At 41.9% G+C, this 12,655-nt stretch overlaps 2 protein-coding genes across 5 annotated transcripts in view; both read left to right on the top strand.

Moving 5' to 3' along the window:
• TINAGL1 (tubulointerstitial nephritis antigen like 1) overlaps positions 1 to 12,655 on the top strand; it is a 496,849-nt gene that overhangs the window by 351,885 nt on the left and 132,309 nt on the right. The gene's annotated exons all lie outside the window — the stretch shown is intronic.
• ZCCHC17 (zinc finger CCHC-type containing 17) overlaps positions 1 to 12,655 on the top strand; it is a 60,077-nt gene that overhangs the window by 31,335 nt on the left and 16,087 nt on the right. For 2 of the 3 annotated variants that reach the window (XM_059037492.2, XM_067012736.1), the window contains 2 exons: positions 6,879 to 6,979; positions 8,989 to 9,134. In XM_059037492.2, coding sequence (XP_058893475.1) covers positions 6,879 to 6,979; positions 8,989 to 9,134 — 247 coding nt within the window. Of the gene's footprint in view, positions 1 to 6,878; positions 6,980 to 8,988; positions 9,135 to 11,778; positions 11,940 to 12,655 lie in introns of those variants that run through there. The other variant, XM_067012734.1, reaches the window with a different exon arrangement.

Here is a 12,655-nt window from a genome sequence, read left to right as displayed (position 1 = left end):
TAACTCCAATGGGGTTTTAGACTCCTGCATCTTGGGATATGCTGTGTTCTGAACACAACACCTTACTTTCTCTGGCTCTTCTTACCTTTCATTTATGAATGGAAAATTTTCTCTGAAGGATACTGTCTGGTGATACAGGGAATTTGCTGTCTCAAAATCTTTCTTGAATCCAGGCATACTTTGGAGATACTGTGGGTTCGGTTCTGGACCATCACAATAAAGCAAATATCTTCATAAAGTGAATCACATGAATTTTTTGGTTTCCCAGTACATATAAAAGTAATGTTTACACTGTATTGTAGTCTATTAAGTGTGCAATAGCATAATGTCTAAAAAACAGTGTATGTACCTTAATTAAAAAATACTTTATTGCTTAAAAAATGCTGAAACAATAACAGTAGTAACATCAACGATCTCTGATCAGAGATCACCATAACAAATATAATAATAATAATAATGAAAAAGTGTGAAATATTGCAAAATTACCAAATTTGATACAGAGACATAAAGTGAGCAAATACTGTTGGAAAAATAGTGCCAGTCGACTTGCTCAACTCAGCGTTGCCACAGACCTTCAAATTGTAGAAAACGCAATATCTGTGAAGCTCAATAAAACGAGGGTATACCTGTATATGCCAGTGGTTTCTAACCAGGGGTTCCTAGGTCGCTAATATCCCTTGAAGGAGTCTTGGGGGTTTTTGAACTGTTTCAAGTATTTCAGAAAGCCAACTAAAAAAATCATACATTTATCCTCAGGTTAACCATGACATTATTTCACTGCTTCTGATGATAAAATATCACATTCTTTATCTCATGCTAATTGGGTGCTCTTAGTGGCCATCATGTTATTGATTATTTCTTTAAAAATAAGAAAAAAATAATAAATGTTGTTTGAGTGGGATCTTGGCGGCACAGTGTTTGGAAACCCTTAGGTTTATAGTTCTGAGCAAAATCATTTTGGATATGAAGGAAATTTACCTAAAAGGAAGGGAAACGATATTTATTGAATACATACTATGTGCCAGGCATTATGCCAGGTGGTTTGTGTACATCAATGCATCTATTCTCATAACAACCTGCAAAGTGGGTGTTATCTCCATTTTACTTTATTTTCTTAGTTTTAGCCTGATGCTTGGTGATAACTTGACTGTGTTTATATAACACTTTCCATTTACATTAGAAATCTTTTATAACTCTGAGCTCAGAAATGTTATTTAAGTCTGGCATTTACTGATTGCATTGTAATAAATTGCTTCTGCTCCAAAGAATCCTGTCCATAGAGACTCATTAAAAGCAGTGAAATTTCCCAAAGCCACCCTTATAAGGATAAAATATAAAACAAGTAAGATAAAAGAGCTACTTCTCTTTCTCACAACAAGGGAGGGGAAGGGAAAGGACCCCCTGGTTTTATGATGAATGTGTCTTTATGTATGGACTACTTCTATTAATGACTAAGTGACCGAACAGTAACTTTTGTTGTAAACTATTTCTAGACTGCATCTAGGAAAGAAGCGTGGCATAGTGGAATGATGACAGGTTTTAGAGTTAGACTTGAATCAGAAAGAGTCCTAGTTCTGCCACAAGCTAGTATACCACCCTGAGCAGATTAGCTTGCCTCTTTGAACCTCAACTTCTTCAAAATGGAGGTAATGACACCTACATCTTAGAAGTGATGGTATGATTTAAATAAAATCTTGTTTATTGGGCTTCCCTGGTGGCGCAGTGGTTGAGAGTCCGCCTGCCGGTGCAGGGGACGCGGGTTCGTGCCCCGGTCCGGGAAGATCCCACGTGCCGCGAAGCGGCTGGGCCCGTGAGCCACGGCCGCTGAGCCTGCGCGTCCGGAGCCTGTGCTCCGCAACGGGAGAGGCCACAACAGTGAGAGGCCCGTGAACGGCAAATAAATAAATAAATAAAAATAAAAAATAAATAAAATCTTGTTTATAAAGAGCCTAATTGTCTATAGTAGAAACTTAGCGTATAGCAGCTACTTGTTATTGTTTTAAAATGTTTCTTTGTTTTTCCTCTAATATCTGAGATTATCGTACCCTTTCTTTTGAAAGAATATATAAAACCCATGAGGCAGAGGCCACATCTTATATCCCATAGTGCCTGATGTATAGTAGTCGTTAAGTTAGGGCATCCATTTACTCATTATTCAACAAATATTTCCTGGGCTCATATTCTATTTGAGGTATAATGGCAATAGCAAGGTTTCTGCCTAAGGCCCTTACTGCCTAGTGTAATGAGATAATTATGCAAATAACTTTAATTTTAAGGCAACATGTAATAAATGTTAAAAGAGTGTTTTAAAGGAAGGATTCTAGGAATTAGCTTGAAGAGGAAGAGCTGATATTAGGCCCTGATGGTCAGAGAAGACGTGGCAATTGAGCTAGGTCTTGAAGAATGGATAAGATTTTGTCAGGCAGCAGGGGAAAGAATAGTATTCCAGGCAGAAGAAATAGTTTGAGGAAAGGCATGAGGCAGGAAAGCACATGGCAATTCAGGAGTCTTGTTTAAGGAAAGAAGAGGGTATGGTCAGGTACTAGAATGTAGGGCTTGAAAGATACGTTGGGGTCAGGTTGTGAACAGCTTTGAATAGCAGTCAAAGATTACGAATGTTTTTTAAAGCCTTTGAGTGGAAGAGACTCCTGAGCAGATTATTCTCTCCAGGTACCCCATTCTCTGGCCTCACCCTGTTAGGCTCAGTATCTTCATGCTATCTCCAGCTGCACACAGTTAGTCAACTACCTTTCATTTTTCATCAAAATCTAGCTGTCTTATATTTCATCCCCCCAGGCCCCAAAGTATTAACAAGGTCATCTACTAAGTGAATCTGCAAATGGAAAGGGGTTAAATGCAGTGTCCAGTTAGGTTTAGCCGGCATAGTATAGTCTTTAGAAAGAGCATTTATGTATCGCCACACTGTAATTAACCATTTATATATCTCTTTCCACTGGTAGACTATCTACCATGTCCTATCATTTTAATGTACTTACTCATATCATTGTACTAGCACTGGTGCTTGCCACTTATTAAACTTAAAAAAATAAAGAAAGGGCTTTCCTGGTGGTGCAGTGGTTGAGAATCCGCCTGCCGATGCAGGGGACACGGGTTCGTGCCCCAGTCTGGGAAGATCACACATGTCGCTGAGCGGCTGGGCCCGTGAGCCATGGCCGCTGAGCCTGTGCGTCCGGAGCCTGTGCTCCGCAACAGGAGAGGCCACAGCAGCGAGAGGCCCGCGAAACACACACACACACACAAAAATACTTAATTTCCTCTCTTAAACAGAAAAAAAAATAAAAAATAAAAATAAAAATAAAAATAAAAAAAATAAATAAAGAAAGAAAGATTAATCCAACTATGTGTGCTGGATGGATTAGAGGCAGGGAGACCAGTAAATGAATTATAACTGTTTAGGTGAAATGTAATGAAGCCTAAACCAGCATGATGGCAATACGGACAGAAAGGGAGACAGGTGGTGAGTGACACATTTGTTGACTTGGGCGTTAGGTGGGAGGTATGATTTGGCTTATAGTATGTTTGAATCTGCAGTGTATTGGAATTGATTATAATGAGGGTTTGATTAAGCTGCAACTCATAGTCACTTGAAACTCAGCTCTACAAATAAGGACATCCAAAAACAATGGAGTTTTCCTGACTGTTCAAGTTATGTCCCCAAATCCTGCCTTGGTGGGATTTTCTGTTTGTTTGTTTGTTTAATTTTATTTTATTGTGGTGAGAACATTTAACATGAGATCTACCCTCTTAAGAAATATTGGGGCTTCCCTGGTGGCGCAGTGGTTGAGAATCCGCCTGCCGATGCAGGGGACACGGGTTCGTGCCCCGGTCCGGGAAGATCCCACATGCCGCGGAGCGGCTGGGCCCGTGAGCCATGGCCGCTGAGCCTGAGCGTCCGGAGCCTGTGCTCCGCAACGGGAGAGGCCACAACAGTGAGAGGCCCGCGTACTAAAAAAAAAAAAAAGAAATATTGAAGTGTATAATAGTATTGTTGACTATACATACAATGTTGTACATTAGATCTCCAGAACTCACTCATCATCCTTAACTAAAACTTTATGCCTGTTGATAAATAACTCACTCACATTTACTTCTTCACTCTCCTCGCCTTGGTTTTAGTTATTCAAGCTTCACCCTTTGAACTGACCCACTCGCATGACCCATACCAGACATTAGACCTCCTATCATTTGACTAAGATTCTTCCAGGGCAAAAGCTAGAGATTTGAACAGACATTTTCAGAACTTAAACCATATGCTTTTCTGGTCTGTCCCAACTGGCAAGGCACTAGTCACATAGGCTATTTAAATGTAAAGTAATTAAAAGTAAATAAAATTGGGGGGCTTCCCTGGTGGCGCAGTGGTTAAGAATCTGCCTGCCAATGACAATGACAGTGGCAGACAAAATAAATAAATTTATTTTTTTTAAAAAGTTAATAAAATTTGGCATCCAATTCCTCAATCACTAACCACATCTGAAGTGCTCATTAGCCATAGACATAAAGTCAGACATAAATAGTTAGCAGTACAGACATAAATTTATAGAACTGTCCATCTTTGCATTCTTTTGGACAACAGTATGCTAGATGGTGTGCTGTCTGCTCAGATATCGAGAAGAACATGACATAGACTTTACTATTCAAGTCCTGGTTGTGGTACAGAGGGTGAGGCAAAAGGTAAACAAATCAGTAAAATAAAGTAGGTATTTAACTCTGCTTGTGGTAGAGTTTATAGAAGATACGATATTTGAGCTGAACTTGAAAGAATGAATGGGACAGAATATGGAGTATCTTTATCCTCTCTGTTTTTTCTCTTGAGCCCACATATCCCAGGAAACTGTTGGCTGAAATCTGTGAAGTGAGTAGCTCTGTTTGCTTTGATATTGTTATCCTGCATTTCTCTGGGTAATGTGGCTCTTTTGGCAGAATATTTCTCTGTTTTTTCTGGACTCTACAGAGACCTGGTTGGAAAATCTTAGGTGAAGTCAGAGGTCAAAGTTAAAGACGTTTAGGAAAAGAAAAATATTTTGGATGAGGAACAAAGAAATTTCAACAAGCTTTTTTTTTTAATTTTTAAAAATATAATTTATTTATTTTTGGCCGCGTTGGGTCTTTGTTGCTGCGTGTGGGCTTTCTCTAGTTGCAGCGAGCGGGGGCTACTCTTCGTTGTGGTGCGTGGGCTTCTCATTGTCATGGCTTCTCTTGTTGCGGAGCACAGGCTCTAGGCACGCGGGCTTCAGTAGTTGTGGTGCTTGGTCTTAGCTGCTCTGCGGCATGTGGGATCTTCCCAGACCAGGGCTCAAACCCATGTCCCCGGCATTGGCAGGCAGATTCTTAACCACTGCGCCACCAGGGAAGCCCCAACAAGCATTTATTGATGCTGTTGCTTGCCAAGACTTGGGCTGAGGTGCCAGGGAAACAAACACAAGTAAGATATTTTTTAAACAGGCCCACGATCTAGAGAAGAAACATAACTCTGTGGTGTGATATGTGCTAGGATTGACATGTGTGTAGGATACAGTTAGAGTTTGAAAGAAAGAATGATCAGGAGTGATACCCTTCAATTAAACATTTTCTAAGAGTACTCTGAAGGTACTGTGTGTTATATAGTAAAGGTAAAAAATAAGAGCTATGACAACTAGGGTACTTTGGCTCTTCTGGTAGCAGTGTAATTGGTAAACACACTGTCTGGCAGTGTCTACTAAAGCAGATGCCCTACAACCCAGTAGTTCCCCTCCTACGTGGAACTAGGCATTTCCCAAAGGAACGCATATACATATATATGTTCACCAAAAGCCATGTGCTAGAAAGTTCACAGAAGCACTTTCATAATGGAAATTGCTCAGATACCCATCAACAGCAAAATACTTTGCAGCAATGAGAATAGTTGATCCACAACTACACACAACAGTTGGTTGGATCTCACAAAGTAGCGAAAGGAGCCAGACACAGAAGGGCCCATTCTCTGATTCTGTTGATATAATTTACAAAAATAGGTAAAACTAATCTATGCTGTTAGAAACTAGAATAGTAGTTACCCTTGGTGGAAGCACGGTGACTAGAGGGGCTTCAGAGGTAAGGGTGGTATTCTGCTTCTTTATCTGAGTACTGGTTACTGGGATATTTCAAATTGTAAAAATCAGTGAAGCTGTATACTTGTGAACACTTTTCTGTATGTATTTTATACTTTGGTCAAATGTTTAGAATTTTTTAAAAGTGTTATGGGAATGTGAACAAAGAGATTAATTCTGGCTGAGGGGCTCAGGGAAGATAACTGGTTAGAAGGAGGGGCAGTAACTGAGCTGAGCCTTGAAATGTTTGGGTGTAGTTAGGTGGTGAAGTGGGAGTAAAGAGGGGAAGCAGAGCATTTCAGAAAGAGGGAGCTGCCTGAGCAAAAGCCGTGAACCATCTGGGGAAGGTAAAATAGTCTGGTTTGCCTTGAGCATATTGTACAAGATGAGGCTGGGAAAGTAAGTTAGAGACAGACTGTGAAAGGCCTGGAATACCAAGGAGCTTGGACTTGATTTTCTGTGAAGTTTTTGAAGGTCTTTTAAACCCAGGGGTGACCTTGTAAGGATTGCAGGGGGCTTAGCAAGGTGAGTAATTATATCTTCATCCCCTGTGCGTCAGTGAGATGGAATCTAGTCTCATTCATAATTATTAATCCAGAGCCTTGTCCTGAATGAAAAAAATTGTCATTTCATGTCATTTCTTTCACTGCCTGTTTCCTTATGCCCAGTGCTTTTCCTTTCTCCCTTCTACCTGACAAAACAAAACAAAAAAAAACAACATAGAGTGTTAACTTGTAGTATCTCTGGCCACATCTCTTAAAAGGGCCAACAGTCAGTAGCATTTCATTACAGGCAAGAAGAGAGGCGGAGGCGGTCCTTCCAGGATTACACTGGGCAGAAGATCACCCTCGAGGCTGTCCTGAACACTACCTGCAAGAAGTGTGGCTGTAAAGGTAAGGTGAAGTCTCTGCCGTTTCAGTTTTTGTCTCCTTGTGGATGGACCCTTTACGGGATGAGGGAGGCCCCCTGGTGTGAGTTAGCTCACTGTGGTTTTTAGCCAAATGCTGGCCTCACCTGCTCATCTGCTGTTCCTACTAGACTCACATCAGCATCCATGGCTTGTTGCTTTTTCTGTTTCCTTTTCTGAATGCTGGCCCTGCCAGATACTACACCACCACCACTACTCCCCTCTCTACTGGTGATGCCCTGCCTGGGCAAGGTCCCCATGTACTATGCCAGCAGGGATAAGAGTGTTGGATTATGATTAACACTCTAAATTTTTATCTCTAAGGATTATTGTTCTGCTGCAAAAATTAAGTGACTTGGAAATATATTCCTTAAGGATCCAAGTCAAGCTCTTTCTTGCTTATTACCTTTCTCTCTATAACTTCAGAGTTCTGAATACAGTATCTTTTTAGTAATAAAGAAAACAGGCTAGGGCTTCCCTGGTGGCGCAGTGGTTGAGAGTCCGCCTGCCGATGCAGGGGACACAGGTTCGTGCCCCCGGTCCGGGAGGATCCCACGTGCCGCGGAGCGGCTGGGCCCGTGAGCCATGGCCGCTGAGCTTGCGCGTCCGGAGCCTGTGCTCCGCAGTGGGAGAGGCCACAACAGTGAGGCCCGCATACCAAAAAAAAAAAAACAAAACAGGCTAATCACTTGCTTTTAGCTTTGTTTCTTCAAGTTTCCTCCAGTCCTACTCAAATATTAAAGAGCTCTTTCAGCCTGACTTCCCTTGTTGGAGCTATAATGAGAGGTATTGCCAGCTTCTCGTTTTCAGAATGACCTCAATTTGTCACCCCTTCTCCCTAGCCTTTCACCTACCCAGCTCTCTTGATTTTTCTACAATGAGTGGTAGCAGATTTGTGCCCTGGTTGAGGTCGTGGGGTTTAAGCCCCGATTTATCATTAATGCAGAGGGAGGAAGGGAAAAATAAAATAGAAAGAATACTTCCTCATGAGTATTGTGGGACCATTTCCAGCATAGATATTTGGAAAACTCTATGCTATATTCTCCTTCCAGGTACCATCCCGCTTCTGGACTCTGAGTTGCAAAGTAGTTTATGCATAGCTTTTTGTTGACTTTATCAAATTATTTATGCCCCTGAGAGAGGGTCTATGAAAAGCTCAGACAAAACCATCTGTGTAGCATCTGTTAAAGGGCCCCTTAATAGCAGTGTAGGCTCAGGAAGGATGGGGTTCTCTTACCTTCAACTTGTGTCCACCAGGTGTTACATGAGGCAGAGAAGAATAATGAGAGATGGAATTTGGCCCAGGCAGGCCAAAGGTGGTTGGTTTTGGTGCAGCAGAAAGAGCACAGGGCAGGGAGGTATGAGACCTGGGGTAAGTTTTAGCTCTGCTGCTGTCTGTGTGACCTTGAGGTACTTCTCTACTCTGGGCCTTCATGTTCTCTGCAAATACAGTGTTGGATTTGATGATCTCTCAGGCCCTTGACAGACCTGACAGTCTGTGAATGTTGAGTGCCCCTCGGTGACTGCTGTCTTTCTGTGTGTTAGCTTGAATCTGAGTACTGCCTCCCTGCTTGCTGCCTAAGTGCTGTCTTCCTTTAGGGCTTGGCCTGCCACTTGGCTCCCTCTGCTAAGTATTCCGCTCTCTGGAGCAGCCTTTCATTGTCAGGAATAAGTTCCAAATAGACCTTTAAAAATTCCTGAGCCCAGTTGCTAATGGAGGGCAGCACAAGCCTGTATCCTCACGTCCTATGCCATTTCCAAAGCGATGCCAGTGTTTCTCACAGCTCTAGGACCAGATGCTTGTCTGGCTCTGGTTAAGTGAGCAATGCCATCTTGAGGTGACAGAGAATCTGCTCTGAAGGCAACAGCTGCTCTCAGTGAACTCATTAGTACCTCCTGAACGAGCCAGCCCTTCAGGAACTTCTAGGGAAGATCCACCTGCTAAGGTGTGAGACTGCCTCTTCCCTCCCTACCTTTTCTACTTCTCTTCTGCAGGCCACTTTGCAAAGGATTGTTTCATGCAACCAGGTGGGACCAAGTACTCTCTGATACCTGATGAGGAAGAGGAGAAGGAAGAGGCAAAGTCAGCAGAGTTTGAAAAGCCTGACCCCACGAGAAATTCTTCTAGAAAAAGAAAGAAGGTGAGTGCTGTCTTTATTTTATTTATCATATTGAGTTTTAAAATAAAAATATACTTTCTGCAGAAATTTTAGAAATACTGAAAAACATAAAGAACATTAGGATCTCTTGTAATCTTTCCACCCAGTGAGACTCTTATAGTAGTTTTGGTATATTCTAATATTTTTCCTAGGTAAATATATACATACATATAATATAAGTATATATATAATTTTCTAGGGAAGTGTATATATAATTTTCATATATGTATGTGTTTACATATAAACACACAATCATGGTCATACTAGGTATAGTTTATATCCTACTTTTTTCATTATATTTATCAAAAGCGGGGCTTCCCTGGTAGCTCAGTGGTTAAGAATCTGCCTGCCAATTCAGGGGACATGGGTTCAAGCCTTGGCCTGGGAAGATCCCACATGCCGCGGAGCAACTAAGCCCATGCGCCACAACTACTGAGCCCACGTGCCGCAACTACTGAAGCCTCTGCACCTAGAGCCTGTGTTCTGCAACAAGAGAAGCCACTGCAATGAGAAGCCCGCACACCGCAACGAAGAGTAGCCCCCGCTCGCTGCAACTGGAGAAAACCTACGTGCAGCAACAAAGACCCAACGCAGCCAAAAGAATAAAATAAATAAAATGTATAATAATATAATTATTAATTATATTAATATATATTAACATATTACATTGATTATATATTATTAATTATTATTATTATATAAATATAATTATTGATGATTATATTTATCAAAAGCATTTTCTAGTATCCTTAAGTGTTCTTCAAAAACTTAATTTAAGAGCACCATATGATATTCTACCCTATGGCTGTATGATAGTTTATTTAATAATTTTTCTGTTGTGGGATATTTTTGATTACTTCCAAACTTAATCTTTGGCCATATCTCTTATTGCTTTCTTTGGATAAATTCCTAAGTAAGATTACTGAGTTAGGGCTTTAAGACTCTTGATACATCTTATCAAATTGTCTTTCCAGAAAGTACTTATTTTACACCCAGCAGAGGATAAGAGTGCCTGTCTCACTAGTTGTATCTTCCATCTACTACTTCTAGCAAAACAATTCATAAAACAGATGTTATTGTGGTGCAGGAAAAAAACAGTGCATTTGTAGCGTACAACATAGAGGGGAAATGAAAAAAACTATGCTATAGTTTGGTCAGAAATAGTTGTTCTCATGTAGTATAGTGTTTTTCTTTTTTTTTTGGCCATACACCATAGCATGTGGGACGTTAGTTCCCTGACCAGGGATCGAACCTGTTCACCCTACATTGGAAGGCAGTCTTAACCCCTGGACTGCTGGGGAAGTCCCTAGTGTAGCAGTTTTCTAATTGTGGCTGGCTATTCACTTTTGGGGTTTTTTTGGTCTTGTTTTGTTTTTTCAAAGCTTTTGCAAACTTTTTTTTTTTTGCGGTACGCGGGCCTCACCGTTGTGGCCTCTCCCGTTGCGGAGCACAGGCTCTGGACGCACAGGCTCAGCCGCCACAGCTCACGGGCCCAGCCGCTCCGCAGCGTGTGGGATCCTCCCAGAGCGGGGCACGAACCTGCGTCCCCTGCATCGGCAGGCGGACTCTCAACCACTGCGCCACCAGGGAAGCCCCTGGCAAACTTTTATTGAGTGGTCATTTTATTCCAGGCATTGCAAACCTAAGAATATAAAAACTGTGATAAGGTCCTTGCCCTCAGTGGGCATTATCTACAAATTCAGTATTATCTTCATTTTTTAGATAAGGAGGAAGGTCCATTGTACCATTATTAAGAATTATCCCAAGTATATGCATAATAATATATCGATCTGTATATTCTTTCCCTGGGTGATCACATCCCTCCTAAGACTTCAGCTGCCCTGACCACTTTCACGTCACTAAGTAATATCCCACTGGTACTTCAGACTTTGGCTTGGAGTCAATCAGACGTAGGTTGAGGCCCTTCTGTGCTACTTACCAGCTATATAACTTTGGGCTCTCTAACTTCAGTTCCTTAACTGACAAAGTAGGATCGTTGTGTTCCTTGAACAACCAAAACCCTTGTTTCTATCCTTCTACCTTGTATTACTAGTTTTAATGACAGCAGTAACCTCCCAGTCTCCCAAGAAAGAAACAATATGTAATTAATTTTCTTCTCCTTACTATCCCACGCCTAGTCAGTCACCATGTCCTGTCCATGGTACCTTATAATATCCCAATTCTGTTCCTTCCTCCCACTCCCACTACTATTGTGCATTTCACCTGCTTCCCTCTCTCACTTATATTCAGACTATTGAACTAGCCTAGGGAGATTTAAAAACTACATATTTGCCTTCTGCCTCTTGAGTACCAAGTTCACAGGGCCTGGGTCTGGGCATCTGAGTTTTTTGAAAAAGCACCTTCTTTATCTCACTGCTCAATTCTCTTCATTAATATGATTTTTTGCCCTCTGCTTTCATTCTGAATGTGGACTGCTCAAGGCTGTGGCTGTTTTTATTACTCCCTTCTCTTCTCTACCTACCTTCTCCCTAAGTGATCACATCCTGTCCAGTGGTTTTGAATACCATTTATATGCTAATAATCCCCCAATTAAGTATATGTATCCTTTTTTAAATCCAAGTCTGTAATTCTATCTCTAACTTTTTCTCTGGAACTTCAAATTTAGATATTCAGCTGCCTATTTGACGTCTCCATCTGATTGTCGAGTTGACATCAAGCTTAGCACACTCCGAAACTCTTCAGTGTTCCTCCTACCCAAGGCTGCTCCCTTCATATTCCTCCCTATCTCAATGAATGGGTCACCAGTTGCTGAAACCAAAATCTGCAGCCTTTGGGTATAGTGTTGTTGTTGTTCTAATTGTAGTAAAAGATATGTAACATAAATTTTACTGTCTTAATCTTTTTTTTTTTTTGGCGGGAGGCCATGCTGCACAGCTTGTGGATTTTAGTTCACCAACCAGGGATTGAACTCACCCCCTTGGCAGTGAGAGTGCAAAGTCCTAACCACTGGACCACCAGGGAATTCCCGCATCTTAACCATTTTTAAGTGTACAGTTCTTGGCATTAAGTAAATTCATATTATTGTGCAGTCATCACCACCATCCATCTCTAATACTCTTTTCCTTTTTTTTTTTTTTTTTTTTTGGCTGTGTTAGGTTTTCGTTGTGGTGCACAGGCTTCTCATTGCGGTGGCTTCTCCTGTTGGGAAGCACGAGCTCTAGGCTGTGGGCTTCAGTAGTTGTGGCACATGGGCTGTAGAGCACAGGCTCAGTAGTTGTGGTGCACGGGCTTAGTTGCTCCGCAACATGTGGGATCTTCCCAGACCAGGGATCGAACTGTCTCCTGCATTGGCAGGCGGATTCTTTTTTTTTAAGAGAAAGGTGAGGGCTTCCCTGGTGGCGCAGTGGTTGAGAGTCCGCCTGCCGATGCAGGGGACGCGGGTTCGTGCCCCGGTCCGGGAAGATCCCACGTGCCGCGGAGCGGCTGGGCCCGTGAGCTATGGCCGCTGAACCTGCACGGCCGGAGCCTGTGCTCTGCAACGG

The sequence above is a fragment of the Kogia breviceps genome, chromosome 1, assembly GCF_026419965.1.
Source record: "Kogia breviceps isolate mKogBre1 chromosome 1, mKogBre1 haplotype 1, whole genome shotgun sequence".
Classification (NCBI taxonomy): domain Eukaryota; kingdom Metazoa; phylum Chordata; class Mammalia; order Artiodactyla; family Physeteridae; genus Kogia; species Kogia breviceps.
The sequence above is the reverse complement of the archived record's forward strand: the minus strand, read 5'-3'. Positions and strand labels throughout refer to the sequence as shown.